At 36.0% G+C, this 20,025-nt stretch overlaps 1 protein-coding gene and 1 long non-coding RNA gene across 6 annotated transcripts in view; one reads left to right on the top strand and one right to left on the bottom strand.

Moving 5' to 3' along the window:
- The window catches only part of CHUK (component of inhibitor of nuclear factor kappa B kinase complex), a 34,645-nt gene that overhangs the window by 8,008 nt on the left and 6,612 nt on the right, over window positions 1-20,025 (top strand). For all 5 annotated transcript variants that reach the window (XR_003905690.1, XM_029932370.1, XM_029932372.1 and 2 more), the window contains exons 3-16: window positions 897-1,011; window positions 1,665-1,734; window positions 2,886-2,974; window positions 4,151-4,240; window positions 4,383-4,507; window positions 4,698-4,805; window positions 5,380-5,515; window positions 9,583-9,777; window positions 10,713-10,815; window positions 11,835-11,958; window positions 12,355-12,506; window positions 14,347-14,408; window positions 15,360-15,469; window positions 16,345-16,394. Coding sequence is in view for 4 of the 5 variants with exons in the window: in XM_029932370.1 (XP_029788230.1) it covers window positions 897-1,011; window positions 1,665-1,734; window positions 2,886-2,974; window positions 4,151-4,240; window positions 4,383-4,507; window positions 4,698-4,805; window positions 5,380-5,515; window positions 9,583-9,777; window positions 10,713-10,815; window positions 11,835-11,958; window positions 12,355-12,506; window positions 14,347-14,408; window positions 15,360-15,469; window positions 16,345-16,394 (1,529 nt within the window). In the remaining variant the exon portion in view is untranslated. The remainder of the gene's footprint in view (window positions 1-896; window positions 1,012-1,664; window positions 1,735-2,885; window positions 2,975-4,150; window positions 4,241-4,382; window positions 4,508-4,697; window positions 4,806-5,379; window positions 5,516-9,582; window positions 9,778-10,712; window positions 10,816-11,834; window positions 11,959-12,354; window positions 12,507-14,346; window positions 14,409-15,359; window positions 15,470-16,344; window positions 16,395-20,025) is intronic.
- LOC115285774 lies at window positions 3,561-14,993 on the bottom strand. The gene is made up of 2 exons (XR_003905691.1): window positions 14,936-14,993; window positions 3,561-3,810 (listed from the first exon to the last, which is right to left on the bottom strand). It is a non-coding gene; the product is annotated as an uncharacterized LOC115285774 (long non-coding RNA).

The raw sequence follows: 20,025 nt of genomic DNA, 5'->3' as shown, positions 1-20,025 counted from the left end.
CACTCAAGGGGAGGAGAAGTGGACATGTTTTAAAACCTGCACAAGCAGTATGCTAAATGCTTTGTAAATCCTTCTACACAGGAACTTCCTCTGTATTTAGGTATTATCCTGATTTTATAGATGAAGAGGTTGAAGCCCATAGAGTCATGCAACTGGTAGCTAATGGAGTCTGGATTTGAAATAAGTACTTTCTGACTCCAGTGTCTTTTCTCAGTTCACTTTAATGGTACTCAAAATTGCACAATGTCTGGTACAATGACCAGGAAACTTTGCTAACAATAGAAATTCTCAGGCTCTACACATGAAGAGTCTGTTTCCTTAGAGCCCTAGGACCTGGTAATGTTTTACAATTTTGAGGTCCATTGCATGATGATGATGATGATGATGATGATGATGATAATGCCTGGGATGGTATATTGTTAAGTTTAAAAAAAAAAAAAGGTGTTAGAAAACAGTATATAGTGAGCTTTAACATCTATTTTAAAATATATTTATGTACAATTGAAACTAGAAGGAAACATGACATAATTTTAATATATTATCCCAAGGTGACATCGTAAGTGATTATGGGAGAACCAGTATGATACAGGCTTTGGAGTCATACCACCACATTCAAATCCTTACTTGACCACCTCCTTGCTGTGTGGTCCTATATTACTTAACCAATTTGTGCTTCTGCTTTCTCCTGTGTGATGAGACTATTAATAAATCTACCTATAGTAGGACTATTTTGATAAGTAAATGAGTTAATTTATATAAAGTTGATAATGGCATTATTATTGTAAATGATGCCAGCTTTTCTTCCCCTCCTTCCCCCCAATTAACTGCCATTTCAAATCCAGTCCCTTTTCATTAGAAAAAGCTTTTTAATTATAATGTTTTCTCCTTCTTGTTAGGTTAAACCATGCCAATGTTGTAAAGGCCTGTGATGTACCTGAAGAATTGAATTTTTTAATTAATGATGTTCCTCTTCTAGCAATGGAATACTGTTCTGGTGGAGATCTCCGGAAGGTAGTATGGATGTTTAAGATGATAAGATAGTAAATCATGAACCTTAGCAACGTTTGGGTCATATTTAATATGATAATCTAGAATAAGGTCAGAAAACGGTGGCCTGTTACCTGTATTTATGGCTGCTTCCTTACTATACCATCAGAGTTGAGTAGTTGTGACAGAGATTGTATGGCCCGCAAAGCTTAAAGTATTTACTGAATGGCCCTTTACTGGGAACATTTGCTAACCCCCGATTTAGAACATGCATTTGTTTTGTATGTGGTGGTGTTTGTAGGTTGGGACTGGATTGATGGCGTAAGACCAAAATATCAGTGACTAAGGTGTTTATAAAGAAGTTGTTTTCAAAAACAAATAAGTTTTTTCTATTGCAAATCTTTCTCATCTCATTTGAAATCTGCCCTATAGCTACTTTTATGTATGTGAGGTTTTTTATTTCAGCCTTTTTCAGTTTCAGATAATTTCTTTCTTTATCTTTACTTATTTAAGTCTTATCATAAAGTCCTCAGTATGGTTTTGGCAACTTTTTCCCTCTTATATTTTATTAATTACAACTTAATTGAATATTCTCTTAAAGTGTAGTGACTAATGTGTTGCTACTACTGACCAGCTATATTGACATTATACACTTTTAGACTTTTTTTTTTCTTCAGCTACTCAACAAACCAGAAAATTGCTGTGGACTTAAAGAAAGCCAGATACTTTCTTTACTGAGTGATATAGGTATGTAATTAATTTGAAAGTACCATCATAATTTAATGTCCCTTTGGTTTATAAAAGGTTCTATATATTGACAGTTAAAGAGAATTTCTGATGTACTGTACAAAGCATACATTTTTACCATTTATAAGAAATAAGAAAAAGTTAGCTGTTGCTGTTGATGCTAAAACTAGGATATTTTTATTATTTTTGTTTTTTGCTAGGAGTCCATTTTGACTAATAGTTTTTCCAATTACAGATAAAAAATAGTGTGAAATGACCTCATTCAATTTTACTCTCCCTACCTCTCTGCTTAATATAGTGATTTTATTTACTAATGGCATTGCATCTCATGGTTGTAGGTTTTCAAGTCAACTCTTAGGATGAAATCTCTTTTTAATCAGAATTGTTCCTGAAAAATCCCTAAAATTACCTGCATTTAGGCCCTTGGAAGAAGCTCAGAAGCCAAGAATATGTTTCTCTATATATTTTGATTTTGCCTCTTTCCCTAGGTCATGGAGACCAAGTCTAGTTTAAGAGGGTGATTTAGGTGGGAGGGAAAACTGGAGGGATTTTCTCAATCGATCAGTAAGGATTTTCTCAATTCTTTGTTCCATTTTTTAATGTTCATTCTCATAAAGGAGGACATATATAATTCTACAGTATTTGTTTAATGTTCTTGATTTTTCTGCCGAGAGAATGTTAACTGCTATAATATCATTAATCATATAGCTATGATGGTCCGTGTAAATTTGAGCTTCAGATGGGTGCCTGGCTGGCTCAGTCAGAGGATCATATGACTCTTGATCTCAGATACATAAGATTAAGACCCATGTTGGGTGTAGAGGTTACTTAAAAAAAAAAACAAAAAAACTTTGTAAAGTTTGAGTGTCAGAGCAGATCTGTACAAAATGTGAGATTATTTATTTATTCATTTATGAGACAAAGAGCTTGTGAAGTAGGGGAGGGGCAGAGGGAGAGAGAGAATCTTAAGCAGGCTCCACACCCAGCATGGAGCACAAGGCAGGGCTCGATCTTGTGACTGTGAGATCATGACCTGAGCTGAAATCAAGAGTTGGACACTTAACTGACTGAGCCACCCAGGTGCCCTGAGATGAATTTATTTTTAATTCAGTGTGTCTGTTACCTCAAAATACATTTTAAACTTTATTTAGGGTCTGGGATCCGATATTTGCATGAAAACAAAATTATACATCGTGATCTAAAACCTGAAAACATAGTTCTTCAGGATGTTGGTGGAAAGGTAGGTGAAACCTGAAGAAATATTACATGCCAATTGAATACAGTCTCCTTGGTGTAGTCTTTGAAGTCTGTGCCTTTCCATAACATTTTATACTTTTTCTATTCCAGCCCTCACAACACTGAACTGTGGTTTTGTGTTTAGTTGTTTGTCTCCTCTGCTAACACAGTGGCTCCATTAGAGAAGGAATTTCACCTATCTTGCTTACTTCTGTTTTCTAACCGGGTATCTAGTAGAGATAATAGATAATGAGCAAAAAATAATTTGTTAATCCGTTACATAGAACATCCAACAAGCACGCATCCTGGATTTGCTTTACTTTAAAGGGAAAAAAGTATGCTTACTTAACTTTCTTATTTAAGAAAGAACAAATTCATTCTCCTCCTCAAAAGTCCTGAGTTCTGTATTTAAGTAAAATTCTAAACTTTGATTTGTCAGATTCTTAAATGACTCATCATGAGAAGATCCAGAAATTGTGATTGACTCCTAGAATACTTGTATTTATTAGAATAATTTGAACAGTCTTTCTGCAGCTACCACCCAGGTTCCATTCTAATCAAGATGTAAAGCCAAGAGTCTGAACCTTGAATTGGGTTGTATGGTCTTTACTTAATAATACATGGTGGTCAGTTGGAGGTGATGAAACCTTAATGGCGCTGCTTCTTTTAGGAGCCTTTCATGTAAGCGTGGCAACCAACCATTTCTGCTTGTTTTGTATCCAAAGACTTCAGGATATTCTTGAAGTTAGATAGGTCTTTACTCACTCAGTGGTATGATGTTTTTTCAAGTTTGGAAGTCATCCTTACCTTTGCCTTCTGGGTTAATGGATCAAGTTTATTCTGAATATACCAAAATAAATATTAATAGCCAGTCTGTACTTAATTTTACCATGTATTAGACATTGTGTTAAATTCTTCTTTTTTAATTATTTCATTGAATCCTAATAACAATTCTTGTGAAGTAAGGATTGTTGGTTATACCTTTATTTAGGAAACTAAATACAATGAGAGAAGTTAAGTAATGATGAAGATCACAAAAGTAGTGGAGCTCAGGCTCAAAATATGTTTGTCATATTCCAGAGCCCAAGCTCTTCCTCACCACCCTCTCCAGAGCCTCATAAGGACACTGTTGCCTTTTCCTTTCAAATCTCTCAATCATTTAATACTTATTATATTGCAGATTATGCATAAAATAATTGATCTGGGATATGCCAAAGATGTTGATCAAGGAAGTCTGTGTACATCTTTTGTGGGAACACTGCAATATTTGGTGAGACATGTATTGTTTTTCTGAATTTAAGTGTATTGGATTCATGTTCTTATTTCTGAAGGTCATCAATATAGTAGGTCAAAAATAAAGTAGCTTTTCTCTTATAGTGTTTACATTTAAAGCATTTTTTTTCCTTTTTAAGGCCCCAGAGCTCTTTGAGAATAAGCCTTATACAGCTACTGTTGATTATTGGAGCTTTGGGACCATGGTGTTTGAATGTATTGCTGGATATAGGCCCTTTTTGCATCATCTGCAGCCATTTACCTGGTAAGGAATGGGAGAGAACTTTGGTGTGCTTTATGGGAATGGAAATTTTCAGTTACATGCTTTTTCCCCCTTCTATCCCTCTTTATATTGTGCAGTTGCCTTTTAAATCCATAATTGAATAAAATTACATGGCAAAAACTCTTAGAATGTTTGTGAGAATCAGTTGTCAATGAGGTAACCTGTATTATAGGCATGAGAAGATTAAGAAGAAGGATCCAAAGTGTATATTTGCATGTGAAGAGATGACAGGAGAAGTTCGGTTTAGTAGCCATTTACCTCAACCAAATAGCCTTTGTAGGTAAGTATATTGTAGTTGAGGAAGTTCACCTCTGTTTCTTTGGGGTTATAAAAGAACAGTAGAGTTGTTGTCTGTTTCAAGTAGTATTGAGCAGTAGAACTTTCTGTGATGATGAGTAAGTTTTATATCTGTGATAGCCACATGAGGCTGTAGAGCACTTGAAAGGTTGTAGTGTGACAGGACTCAATTTTAAATTTTATTTCATTTTAATTAACGTGAGTATAAGTGCAAATAGCTACCTGTGACTAGAAGCTATAATATTGGACAACACAGGTCTGGTGGGAACAAGAACTCCTGCTTTACGAAGACTTCTGGGATGCTGAAGTAAAGGAGTTCCTTGGAGAATGTAACTGGGCGCACCTATTGAAGTCGCTAGTACTTACATATGTAGGTTTGGGATTGTTTTTTATGGAAAAAAAGTTTGTCGTTTCATGAATTACTTGAAAGTAAGATGCCAAATGGCACAGATGAGTAATGAGAAAGGACATGGGAAACCTATATAATTACCTTTTTTATAATACTAAAGGAAAATTGGAACATAAAGATTTTCACCCTATTTTTGTATGCTTTCTAGTTTAATAGTAGAACCCATGGAAAACTGGCTTCAGTTGATGCTGAATTGGGATCCTCAGCAAAGAGGAGGACCTGTTGATCTTTCTTTGAAGCAGCCGAGATGTTTTGTATTAATGGATCACATTCTGAATTTGAAGGTTAGTTTGAATGTGGTCTACTTCATAGGAGTTGCATTGAAGTTACAAATTTATTGGGAAAAGAAGCATAAATATATTTTAGTAATATTTTCCTGATGCTTATTTGAAAAGAAAATGATATTCTCAGAGCTGATGTTTTTATTTCTTTAGTAAGCCTTCTCAGTTTTACTTCTTTTTTAAAAAAAAAAAATGTTTATTTATTTTAGAGAGAGTGAGAACATGAGCAGAGGAGGGGCAGAGAGAGAGGGAGAGAGAGAATCCCAAGCAGGCCCCATGCTGCCAGTGCAGAGCCCAACGTGGGGCTCAGACCCATGAACTGTGAAATCATGACCTGAGCTGAAATCAAGAGTCAGACGCTTAACCAACTGAGCCAACTAGGCGCTTCTTCTCAGTTTTCTTTCTTTAAAAAATTTTTTTTAATGTTTATTTTTGAGAGAGACTTAGAGACAGAGCATAAGTGGGGGAGGGGCAGAGAGAGAGGGAGACATGGAATCCAAAGCAGGCTCCAGGCTCTGTGCTGACAGCACAGAGGGGCTTGAACTCTCAAACTGCGAGATCACGACCTGAGCCAAAGTCAGACACTTAACTGACTGAGCCACGCAGGCGCCCCTCAGTTTTACTTCTAAGTGGTCTTTGTTGATTTTATGAAACATCTTTTGGATTTTCCCCTTTCTCATATTGGTGCCATTGGCCTCCTTCATTTAGGTATAATCTGATGGGATTTGGTGTGGTGGAAATTTCCTGCCTGGCTTTCATGCCTCTGTACTTCCTCCCCATCCCAGTCCATGAAGCATGAACTTCCCAGCTCATCTTCTGAAAATGCTTTTTTATTCTCCTGTCCCAAAAACCAACATATTTTTTTTTTTTTGCCTACCAAGTCAAGTCTAAACTGGTCTACCTGGGTTTTGGAGCTTTCCTCATACAGTTCCACCCAACGAAGTGCTTGCCCCAGACCTGCTTCTCTTACCCTTTACTTTGCTAGGATCAGCTTGTCAGCGCTCCTTATGCCATCAAGAACATTATCCATTACTGTCCTTTGACAGATGTCGTCCTTTGCCCAAAATGATCTCAGTCTCTGTCTCTGTATCTCCTCAGCTACACTGGCACATATTCAACTCTCCTTTTCTCTGATTGGTTTCTGTCACATAGTTTGTCATGTAATCATATTTACTATATTTTCTAATTGTTTCCCATCTTCCATTCATGCCTCTCTATATAGGTTATCTTCTTTAATGCTGGGATGGTTCTTACTTCTTTTAATAACAAGTGCTCACCCTACTACCACTCTACCCTTGTGTTCTGTACAGAGCATGGCATATATCAAGTTCTCAGTAAATATTCACTGATATTAATGAGAGGCTCTATTATGCTGTATACCCAGAAACAATTCTCATCTGCAGTCTTTCCATGTCTGTTTGATTGAGTAGTAAGGAATAGATAGGGTTTCTCAAACTGGAAACATGAAGGGGCGGAATCTGTGGTGAGGGCTTGGCTGTGAGTATCCAAGGCCGTCCTGCAGGTGGAAGGAGGCCAGTTGAGGATGGGGCTAAATTTTATTTTTGGAAAAAAAAAATTTTAATGAGAAATTATAACGTGTAAGGTTTTGCTATAATCTTGGCATACTTTATTAAATAGGAACTTGGGGCTCTGTTGATGTCATTCTTGGCTAACACTGAAAAGTTATCTGCCTTTTTGATTTGGCTTTCTTTTATTGTGCCAAGGAATGAATCATTCCTCAGTGTGTTAGCCCAGCAGGACTTGATAACATTTCTTAGTTCTTTGTTGCCCCTGAAAATTTTTATCTTTTATCCCAGATTTTTTCAGATTTATCATGGTAATCATAGCATCATTTCCACTCTGTGGGGTCTGTGAGCAATGCTTGTTATGGAGCATAGGGAAAGAGCTCTCTTGATATGTCTTCTGGTCTGTAGACTTCAGTTTGTAGGACCACGACTTACCTATTTGTGAATCTGGGCAAATGTTTATCTATTTAATTTAATTTAATTTATTTTATTTTATAGCCCAGGTATGGTAATATCTTCTTTAAAGGCTCATAATTATTGTGCAGTTGTGCAGGATAAGGTATGTGTAGGATACTATTAATACAGGGATGCTTCCTACTCATGATAATAGGACTAAATTTTGAAAGATAAGAAAGAGTTAATTGGAGTGCCTAGATGGCTCAGTCAGTTGAGCACCTGGCTCTTGATTTCAGCTTAGGTCATGATCCCAGGATCATGGGATCAAGCCCCGTATTGGGCTCCGTGCTGGGCATGGAGCCTGCTTGAGATTCTCTCTTGCCCTCTGCCCCTTACCCTGCTTGCTCATTGTCTCTCTCTCAAAAAAAAAAAAAAAAAAAAAAAGACAACTAAGAGTTAATCAGGAGACTGAGCAGGGGAAGAGACGGGTAGGGGAATAGCATAAACACAGACACATGAACTGCAAAATGGTTTGCTATTTGCTATTGTAGAACATTTTCTAAGGTGTTATGCTGTTCAAAGAAGGAATGATGTCTGGTTTTCATAAAAAAAATCAAAACAGTTACTGGAATATTTCTTTTAAAAATTTTAGAGAATCTGATTGCATGGTTTTCCAACTACATATTATGAAAAACTTTAAATATGCAGGAAAGTTGAAAAAAATATACTAACTTGCCACTGAAGATAATGGTAATGCAGAAGTATTTAATTATTCCTTTCTTTGCCTCCTCTTATATGCCTCTAAGTGTAACTATACCTAAGTGTCTCTCTCTCCTTATTTTTTCTCTTTTTCCATATTAGTTTTTCATCTTTTCTTTAGTAATTTCTTTAGTTGTATAACTTTAACTATAAACTGAATATGGGTTACTTCCAAATTAATTTCCTCAGTTGTGAATTTCCTCAGTTTATCACTATTCTGTAACCAAACTTGGTGGTCTCACTGGCACCCAAGACTTAATTTATTAAAAACTGAACATTTGCTCCATTAAATCTCCTACAGCTTTTCCTGTGACTCCTGTACTATCACCTTTCTAGTTACCTAGGTGGGATGGCTTTTCTGACTATTCCTTCTCTTCTAATTACATATACAGTTATTTTGTCAGATTTATTCTTTGGATGTTTTAACAATTCTGAGCTTGTCAAATTCCCAATTTAGAAAGCCTTCCGTAGTTCCTCTTTGCTTACTGAATAAAGTCCAAACTCTTACGCTGGTGTTCAGAATCTGTCTTGGTCTCCTTGTAGCCTTATCTCCTATTATAAAGGGGCATCATTTTAGGTACATTTGAACTGGACTGTTTATAGTCTTTAGTTATGGTCATCCCTTTTTACGTCCCTGCCTCTGCCTACCTTGTTTTCTACCTAGAAGAATCTTTCTTCTTTCAATCTTTTCTTGTTCTAATTTTCTATCCTTTCCAAAGTATAGTTCATAATTGCCCCCTTTAGAGAGCATCCCTTTCCTCCCACCAAGTAAACTCCTTTGGAATCTGTACAATACTTTACATTATTATGGTACATACAGCATTTTGACTTATAGTTTAGTTCTTTTAGTGTTTCTTAATATCTTCTATTTGGCCATTATCCTACAGAGTCCATGTAAGACACTGGACAACAGAAGGAAGAGAACTTAAAATCATGTCTTCAAAAGACTTTTCAGGGCTCTGGTTTCTCTCTTTGCCTAAGTGGAAACTAGAAGATCTAATCAACAGGACGTTATGTGAAAACACTTAACTCTGTGGTTGGCATCTATTAAGGACTTTATAATGAGAACATTTCCTTCCAGATCTACAATAAGTTTCTGAGAATAAATAAATGTTGCTTTTTTAAATTAGGGTTTTTATTTCTAGATTTGTACATGCCTATAATTTTGAAACTTTATTCTTTGGAACTAACATCTGTTACAGAAAAATAGACTCTACTCTTCAGTTTTCAGAATGTCATTTCATAATTATGGAAGGAGATCTTACTTTGGAAAAGGATTAAGCCTTGTTTAGTGCAGAGATAATGCTTTTGCTCATATTCCCTTTAATATCTAACACTGAATCGTTTATGTAGTAAATGATCAATAATACTGTTTTTCCCATTTAACAGATAGTACACATCCTAAATATGACTTCTGCGAAGATAATTTCTTTTCTGTTACCACCTGATGAAAGTCTTCACTCACTGCAGTCTCGTATTGAGCGTGAAACTGGAATAAATACTGGTTCACAAGAGCTTCTTTCTGAGACAGGAATTTCTCTGGATCCTCGGAAACCAGCCTCTCAATGTGTTCTAGATGGAGTTGTAAGAGAATTCTGATATACTTAAGAGTATGAGAAGTCTGTTAACATGGAGGGATTGAATGCCCTGCTTTTTTTTTTTTTTGATGCATACTTGGAATCCCCAGGGGGGAGGTGATGGTACACACCTTATAATTCTTATTTTAGTTTTATCCTGCTCTTTACTCTTATCATTGCTTTGCAAGATGAACAAGATATGTTTTGAACTTTGTATGACTTTCTCTTTGGTGCCAGTTCTCTCCCCTCTTTTTTTCCTCTTTTGTACTTGAAGCAGTCTCATAGATCCTGCCAGAGGATAGATGGATGGTAATATATTGTGCTCATGCCTCTTATTGTTTGTCTTTTTACTTTATTAAGGCAAATTTTATATTTCATGCAATTTACCCATTTCATGTGTACATTTTTTTTAGTAAATTTACCTAATTGTGCTGCCATACTATAAATCAGCTTTAAAACATTTACATCCCAATGATATTCTTCATGTCCACTAACTCCTAATCTCCATTCTGTTCAGGCAACCACTAATTTACTTTCTATCTCTGTAATTTGACTTTTCTGAACATTTCATATAAATGGGATCATAGATTTTATTAGTCTCTTGTGTCTAAGTTCTTTCACTTAGCATAATGTTTTGGATGTTCATCCATGTCCTAGCATGTATCAGAACTTCATTCCTTTTGATTACTGACTAGTATTCATTGTATGGATATATGTTGGTAGACTTTACTTTTGTTCTTTTGGGTCTGGTGATTGTTTTTTCACCTTAGCCCATACTACAGTTCTTTTTCTTAGATAGTAGTCTAGATCTTAAATGTGTAAAAGATATGCTAGTGAACATTGACTTTAATCATTTGCATTTCACATTAGGAAATATGATGTTCAAGTACTTAGAGAACCTAGAATTTTCAAGGATTTTTTAAAAAATTATTTCTTTTTCAGAGAGGCTGTGATAGCTATATGGTATATTTGTTTGATAAAAGTAAGACTGTATATGAAGGACCGTTTGCTTCCAGAAGTTTATCTGACTGTGTAAATTATATTGGTAAGTATGTATAGCCCATTCACTGAGTGTGGTTTAAATCTGAAATAATATTTTGACTCAATATGGTTAGTAGAAATGGTCTTTTGGTATTTCTGTTCTGTATTTCATACCTCAGGTTTTTAAGTGTGGTTAAAAATGCATTTATAGTTTGGAAGGTGAAATGTAGATTTCAGATCACCTCTAAATTCGTCATTTGGAAAAAGACTTACTTTCTGTGAAATAGGGCTGTCACAGAAGAATGAATCTCCACTATTAATTAAACCTACTTTCTAGTTGCTTCTTCCTTATTTAAACATATTCAAATATTTCATTTCATTGTATGAATACTGCTCAGTGTTCAAATGTTTTCATTTATCCTGTGAGAATTAATTCTTTTCTTTGGAAGAAGTGATCAATTTCTGTATACCCAAAACTAAAATCAAGCGCAGTATTGTAAAATCAAGAACAAAACTGGACATAGAGCTAAAATTATGTAATCTTTTTTCTGTGTTACCTTTTTGTTAGTTTTTTAAAGAACCAAGGGTAAGATATAACCATCAATAAATAACTTTGCAAGTCCGGCAGTGAAGAAAGCATGTCTTATTAAATTGCTGTTTACTGTATATATTTTCTTGAACCTGGGTTGGTAGTCCAGGAGATGAAATTTATTATTTAGAGGCAGGAAAGACCATAACAGATTATGGACGACATGGGACTTGATTTAGAACTTGAAAGAAATAAAGAATTTGGATTAATAGAGAACAAAAGTATTTATGGATGGAGAGAAGCAAGAAAAAAGACAGATAAAAGAATGATTGCAAGTTTAATGATTATGTCTTACTCATTTTTATTTTCCCTCATACCTGGAATAGGGCTTGTGGATTGCAGATGCTTAGTAAATGTCTATTGAACTGAATGAAATGCTAACAATTGGTTCTTTCTAGAACCAATGGGAATGGAATTATGGGAATGATATTTACATGGACAGGAAATCACAAAGAGTGACAAGCATCTTCTTTTTCTCATCTTTTTACATTTAGTACGGGACAGTAAAATACAACTTCCAATTATACAGCTGCGTAAAGTATGGGCTGAAGCAGTACATTATGTGTCTGGGCTAAAAGAAGACTATAGCAGGCTCTTCCAGGGACAAAGAGCAGCAATGTAAGCAGATTCTGTTGTTTATAGGTGCAGTGTCATGTGCATCAGTTTTTAAGAATTAATCTTGCTGTTTTCACTAATCAGTATTCATGCAATACTAAAATATTTGGCTAGTCTGAAATGTAATATTCTTAAAAGATTTAAAGAATTCTTATTAATGGTCCAAAATCATCCAATTGCAATGGCTTGAGAGTAGTTCCTGAACGGTCCTAGTATAAGATGATTGTTTTATCTTAGGATGTCACAAGTAGGGAGTCTTTACAGAGCAGATACTAGAGATTAACTGTTTCTCATAGATTGGTAATAGAAAGTTAGGCTTTGGGCTTATGGCAGTTTAAGCTATTAAGTTTTTGTCCAGTGTTTCTGAAATACTGATTTTTTTTTTTGGCTATGGTTTAGGTTAAGTCTTCTTAGATATAATGCAAACCTGACAAAAATGAAGAACACTTTGATCTCAGCATCTCAGCAACTGAAAGCTAAATTGGAGTTTTTCCACAAAAGCATTCAGCTTGATTTGGAAAGATACAGTGAGCAGATGACTTACGGGATATGTGAGTGTTTGGATAACGTGTTTGAAAGAAGTGTCAGGTCTCGAAGCCATCTGCTATTTTTCTTTCTTGCCTCATAGCCTATTGTCTGATTTATATTCATGTTAGAAGAAGAGACAGGATGCCTCAAGTCATCATAAGCGGTGTTTGTACTGAATAGTAGCTCTTTCTTTTAACCTTTAGTTTAGCAACTTTACTATCCCCCGCCGCCCAGTTGGACTATAATTGTACTAAAATTGTTTTGCTCCAGAAAAATTCAAAGGCAATTTAAGAACTTTTGATTTTCATGCCTCATTTTTAAAATAGATACAACGTCTGTATTGGGATGACTCCTTAGCCAGGGAAATCTTAAACTTCTTACCTTTCTATAAATAATAACACAAATAATTCCAGTTTTTTTTTCCTTTCAATCAAACCACCCACTGTGGAGTCCCATTTTTAAAAAATATACAGCCTCCAGGTTTTCAGTATTTAACTCCAGGCTCTCTCCCTTCAGATATATTAAGGAAATGTAAAAAAAAGATTTAAAATTCAAATGATAAGCTGAAGGGGTCACCACCAGTACTTGTTTTCTATCAAATTCTGTCACAAATCCTATTTGTATACTTGTCTTGAGCAAGGTGTATATCTCATAATAAATGATCAGCAGTGTCCAACTGGGCAAGTAAGTTCGCCTACTAGACCTGGTTCTATGATTAATGTTTTATTTCTATTTGTGTATAATAGGCATTCTGGTAAATGGCGAAGCAGTATAATTATTTCATCAAATTTTTTTTTTTTTGGTTTGTTGTTTTGAGAGAGCGAGGGTGAGTGAAAGAGGGACTAGGGGAGAGGGAGAGAGAATCCCAAGAAGGCCCCATACTCAGTTCAGAGCCCAAAGCGGGGCTTGATCTCACAACCATGAAATCATGAGCTGAGCAGAAATGAAGAGTCAGACCCTTAACTGATTGAACTACTCAGGCACCCCACATCAAATTATCTTTGACTTGTCAATTGCATGCCTTATATGACTGTTAAAAAAGAATGGCATAGACTGTGTACTGATATTAAAAGAACACTTGGATCTTTAACAGCAGCGATGTTTCAAGTTGGGGGGAAAAAGAAAGAAAAGTGTATATAAATGGTCTCTCTTATGAGGGAAAAAGGTAGATGTCTATGTAACACCCTTAGGGTGGAGGGGAGGGAGAGAGAGTCTTTTCTTTTTATCTTCTGTTTATAGTGTTTGATTTTTTAAAATCATGTTCATGTATTACTTTGCTTCATTTTTTAAGGAGAAAACCATTTGTATTAGCTTCTTAGGGGTGCCATAGCAAATTACTAAAAACTGGTGGCTTAAAACCACAGAAATTTACCGTCTCACAGTTCGAAAGTTTGAAAACCCAAAATCAAGGTGTTGGCAGGGCCATGATCCCTCTGCAAGTTTTAGAGAAGAATCTCCTTCCTTGCTGCTTTCTAGCTTCTCACAGTTTGCCAATATTCCTTGGCGTTCCTTGGCTTATAGCTGCAGCACTTTAATCTCTCTCTCTGTGGTCAAAATAGAGCTCTCCCTTCATATGTCTGGGCCACTGTGTCTCTTCTCTTCTTATAAGGATACTAGTCATACTGGATTAATCCACCCTACTCCAGGATGACCTCATCTTAATTTAGTTAATTGCATCTGCAGTGACCCTATTTCCAAATAAGGTCACATTCTGAGGCACTGAATTAGGACTTCAGTATATCTTTTTGAGGGACAGTTCAACCTTAACACCATTTTTGATGTTGATATGGCAAGGAGGTGGGTAGGTCAGTAATTAAAGCTATGGATATTTCTGAGATAACCAATTAAGACTTTTTTTTTTAGCCTCAGAAAAAATGTTAAAAGCATGGAAGGAAATGGAAGAAAAGGCTATCCACTATGCTGAGGTAAAAATCACTAGCTCATTCTGTAATTCTTAGAAATTGTGGTTTTGATATGTAGGGTATTTTTCATGTTACTCCTGCATATCAGACAAAAACCTAGTAGATGCTTTGTGTATACAGAGGGAAGTACCATAGCTAATTAATAACAAAAACAAGGGCTTTGGTCAAATGAGATTAAACTGAAAGCTCACTTAAACTTCAATTTCCATTTTATGTGGACTTAACCTTTTTAGTAGGGTTATGCAGATTACATGGGAGTAAATAAGAAATGGTAGTTATCACTGTTATTTTTATGATTGGTTTAGATAGGTAGCTGTACATCCTGGTTTATACTGTCTAGTTTATACTTGCCTTGCCATAATTAGCAATAGTACTCCCTTTCGCTCTCAAAATTATGCTTGTTTGAACAATAAATTATATATATGGTCATGCTAGTTTTGGTCATTCTCTAGGTGGCATACTCCTTTCTTACTGGTTACAGCTATCCATGGTGCCACTAAATTGTTACTCTCCTGGATGCCAGTACTTACCCTAAGGACTTGGGTAAGGCAGTTGATATCCTTGGGTAGGAAATCCAGTGTCTTTATCTTTCTGCATTCTTATTAAAGGCAGTCAGGAACAAGAGGCAATGAAAAATCATAGAACTGAGAAGCAGTGGTTTTGATGGCCAATTCTCTGTCTTGTTAGTGACACATCTATCTTTGCTTCTCAGGGGGAGAAAGCAAATACTAGCAATTTACTGTTGTTAGAAGAGAAAATAGAGAAACATAGGTTAAGTCTGTCCTTGCATGAAAGATTAAGCGTCAGAATCTGAAAGATAAAAAAGCTTGAACAAAATCAGTGTTTCATATTAAATCATTTAGTTCTACTGTTGCAGCAAGTTAATCTCTGAGTTCTTTTCCAGTTTGTGTAGTAGTAAGCCTGTCGTTTCTTTTGTGTTTCACCATATTTTAGGTGGGTGTCATTGGTTACCTGGAGGATCAGATCATGTCCCTGCACACTGAAATCATGGAGCTACAGAAGAGCCCTTATGGAAGACGTCAGGGAGACTTGATGGAATCTCTGTAAGAAAGTCTTGTGTTATTGGTATGAGTGTCTATAATTTTTTTTTGTAGCAGATAATGCTTTGTGTGTTGGGCAGATTAAGCCTGTATTTGTTCTTTTCTATAGTTTTTCTTTCTCCAAATATATTGCCATCATATTTTAAAAGGAAGGTTTTTTTTAGTCACAGGAAATTTTGGAAATAACTTCAGGGTTGACCCTTGCTTTTTTAATAAAAGCATCTTTTCATGTGAATGTTAAGAATTTTCCAAGCATTCTAAGTTACAGACTCTTTCCCTACTTAACATACTTCTAGGCCAAATTATTGTCTAATAAATGTCCTAAATGAGGTTAACTTCCTAAGTGTCTAGATAGAAATTTCAGTTTTTTTCCCCCCCTAATCACAGGCCATCATTTTTTTCCCACTTAACTGTTTCTGGGGCAAGGATGTTGTGTATGTGATGGTAGATCAGAGCAGATATGAAGTATATATAATTTCCATTTTTTAATTAATTAATTAATTAATTTATTTATTTTGAGAGAAAGAGATAGAGAGCACATGCACAAGTGGGGGGATAGGGGCAGAAGGAGAGGGAGAGAGAGAATCCCAGGCTTGCTCCATGCCCAGCACAGAGCCTGACGTGGGGCTTGATCTCATGACTGAGATTGTGACCTGAGCTGAAATCAGGAGTCGATGTTAACTGACTAAGCCATCAGGTACCCCTAACTTTGGTTTTTTAGATCTTGCTTATGACTCGGTGAAATACTTTCTGTAAAATGTTCATTGGCAATATATACTTGCTTTAAAATGGGATCATACTCTATTCAAGTAATATTTTTCATTTCAAGTTGTGGATTATTAATCATTGAATTATCTTCACATGATTTCTCTTTCTAGGGAACAGCGTGCCATTGATCTATATAAACAGTTAAAGCACAGACCTTCAGGTAAGACACTTTTATCACTGTACACAGGCATTTTAGGAGACCAGTATAAACTTAACAAATCCAGGGGATTGGATTTTAAACAAGCTTCAGGATAAATTCCAGTTTTGGTATTGCTAAAGAGATGTTTATGGTACAACAGCTTTTAAGTTGGTAAGAATTTAAGAGATTAGAAAGGAAAAGCAGCAGGGAAAACTGAGATAGAAAATTTGTTAAAGGCAAGTGAAAGGAAGGAATGAAAGAAATAAAGGAACTCAAAGAAAGGTAAGGAAGGAAGCAAGAAAATATGTGGAAAGATGGAAAAAATAAGTGCTGCTTAAGATTAGAGAGGTTGGAAAGAATTTGAGATGGTGGGTTCAGGTGTAGAATGATCAGTGAAAGGCCCATGTGCTAGCCCAAAGCAGGTGTATCTTAAAACGATTCCTTCATCTGTACTACGTCACTGCTTATTTCATTGGCAAAACAATTCTTATTGAACAGCTGCTAAATACAGAGCATGGTCTGTTGACAAGAGCATTGGAGTGGTCATTAGAAGGCTTGAATTCTAGATTGGGCATTTTACTGACCACATACCTAACTTTCTTGTATCTTGTATTTCTCTTCTGCAAAGTGGGGCTGAAACCTAGCTTTCCTAACTCAGTGAATGTGTATAGTGAGATATTTGAGAGAATGTTTGTGAAAATGCCTTGGAAAGTATAAAGTATGTATCTGCAAGATATGATCCTTCTATTAAAAATTGATTTGTTTTGATAGGTTATATGAGAAATGAAAGGTGAAGCCTGCCCTAATTAGCTACATATACCTAAATTATAAATATAGAAGTAAAGTAAAAGATATGTTTTATACTTTAAAATTTATAGACACATGGAAATTAATATACATATGAAATTCTATTTTAACAAATAACATGATGTTCTCTACATTGGGTTTTAGTGGTATGGAATTTGTTCAGTTTATTTCTATAGACATTTTTGAAGTACATAGAAGATACATCCCTAACCCTGCCTGGGGGTCAGGGGTAGTTAGAGGAGCTTTCCTGCAGGTGATGACATCTGAGATGAGCCTTAAAGGATAAGTAGCAGTAACTAGGTGGAAGGAGGTAGGCTCTTATATGTACAAGTATAATCAGTAAAGATATGTACGTGTAACACTTAGCATGTTTGAGGAAGTGCAGTGACAGGATTATAGAGTTTCAGGAGAGGAAGGCTGGATCATAAAGCATCTGGTATGTTATGGGAATGAGTTTGGATTTTATCATGATGGCAAATAGAAACCTTAAAAAGTTTTATAGCAGGAGAATGGCATGATCAGATTAGCATTTTGGAAGTACTCCTCTAGTAGTATTGCACATAATGGATTAAAATATGTCTAGATTAGAGACTGGCATTGGTTATGAGGCTTTTGAAATAATCATAACTCAGTATAAGGTGGGCCATGAGCTAAAGGTAGAGAGCCTGAGCTGTAGAGGCTGGGTGAGAGGAGGGTAAGGGCAAGAGAGACGTTTAGGAGGTAAAACTGATAGTGTTGGGTGATAGATTGAATATGAGTGTCTGGAGCGGGAGTAGGCAGTCATGATGCCTCTCAAGATTCTGGCTATGGCAGCATGTGCATGGTCAGAAGGACCACTTGCTATAATGGGAAGTATAGAAAAGATGACGGTTTTGATGGGAAAAGAAGATGAATTCATTTCTGTACATGTTGACATTAGGATGTCAGTTGGATATTCAAGTAGAGATGTCTAATAAACAGTATTAAATATATTTGTAGGTATGTATATGTATGTGTGTATGTATAAACACACATACACACCCATATATATGTATATGGATTTAGTAAACAAGTTGGGAATAGATATTTAGCTATTTAAGAGTAATCAGCTAAAGGAGTAGAGTGATAATCATGAAAAAGTAGGTTGAGTAACCTCAAGGATGGAATCTCAGGGAATACCAACATTAAAGAAATGGCTAAAAGCAGAAGAGCCTCCAAAGATGGCTGAGGAATGAGTAGCGTATATAGAAGGAATGATATTATAGGAACAGGACAGAGAGAGTTTCAAGAAGAAAGTGTTCAATAGGATGAAATGCAATAGAGGGTTATAAAAATGATGATGAAAATATTCATTCAGCTTACCAATTTGGACATCATTGTTGATCTTGGCAAAATATGGCATTTTGGAAACAGAAATCTGATTATAGAAGGGTGAGGAGGGAATGAGACAAGAAGAAATAGAGAAGTCAATCAGTCTAGACCAGCAGTTCTCAATGTCTGGTTCTTGAACCCCTGAGGACTCCTGAAACCGTTTCAGGGAGTCAATGAGGTCAAAACTATTTTCATTACACTAAGACATCATTTGCCTTTTTCACTTTGTTGACATTTTCACTGATGCTACAAAAGCATTGGTGGGTAAATGGCTTACTCCTTACTTAGCATTAATCAAAGTACTAGTACCATCTATGCGAGTAGCCGTTGTACTTTCACCTCTATGGATTCATAGTCTTTAAAAAAAGCTTCGTTTAAGCTTGTCCTTCATAAATAAGAATTTTATTTAAATCTCAACCCTTGGGTACATGTCTTTTAAATATTCTGTGTGATGAAATGGGAAGTACTCCTAAAGTACTTCTGCTGCATACTAGTCTGATGTTTTTCTTAAAGAAAGCCACTGTGGTGGGGCGCCTGGGTGGCTCAGTCAGTTAAGCGCCTAACTTTGCCTCAGGCCATGATCTCGAAGTTTGTGGGTTCGAGCCCTGCATTGGGCTCTGTGCTGACAGCCTGGAGCCTGCTTTGAATTCTGTGTCTCCCTCTCTCTCCTGCCCCTCCCCTGCTTGCGCTCTGTCTCTCTCAAAAATAAATAAACATTAAAAATAATTAAGGAAAGCCACTGTGACAGGTATTTTCTCAAAAGTTAATGAAGCATGACTGTCACTTTAAGGGAAAAAACCAACAATGTTAGTTGTCTGTGATAAAATTCCATGTTTCAGGTAAAAAATTCAAATTTAAGAAAACTTGTACCCAGCAACTAAAATTTGTCAGCTTCTCAGTACTTTAACTTTTTTGACAAGATCAGCAGTGAGATTAAAAAGGTAAAAACAAAAGCAAAAAGGTAAAACAAAGCCTGTTTTCTCAATAAAAGTTTTTGGAAAATAGTTTTTAGTTTGTTGAGTTTGTTGTTATTCTTAAGTAAATAAATAGATATTTAAATACTTAGTTTAGGGGTTCCTAGGTGGCTCAGTCAGTAAAGTGGCTGACTCTTGATTTTGGCTCAGGACATGATCTCACAGTTCATGAGTTCAGACCCTGAGTCAGGCTCTGTACTCACTGTGCAGTGCCTGTGTCAGATCCTCTGTCCCCTTCTTTCTGACCGTCTCCCACTTGGGCACACATGCTCTCTCTCCCAAAAATAAATTTTTGTTGCTGGTGTTTAGTGGTATGGCTGCAGGAACTGATAGAGCACATGGTTAGACTGATCCAGGGTTAGGATTTTGCTTAGAAAAGGACAAAAAAGTTCAAGATATTGACAGAAGGTGATTTAAGTGATGGAAGTTGTGGTTAGAATAAAATATTGAAATTTAAGACTTCCAATAGAGCAAGTCTAATTCTTCTTCTTCCCCCCCCCTTAATCAATATTCATTACTCC

Source organism: Suricata suricatta, chromosome 2 (assembly GCF_006229205.1).
Source record: "Suricata suricatta isolate VVHF042 chromosome 2, meerkat_22Aug2017_6uvM2_HiC, whole genome shotgun sequence".
Classification (NCBI taxonomy): Eukaryota; Metazoa; Chordata; class Mammalia; order Carnivora; family Herpestidae; genus Suricata; species Suricata suricatta.
This window is presented reverse-complemented; position numbering and strand designations above follow the sequence as displayed.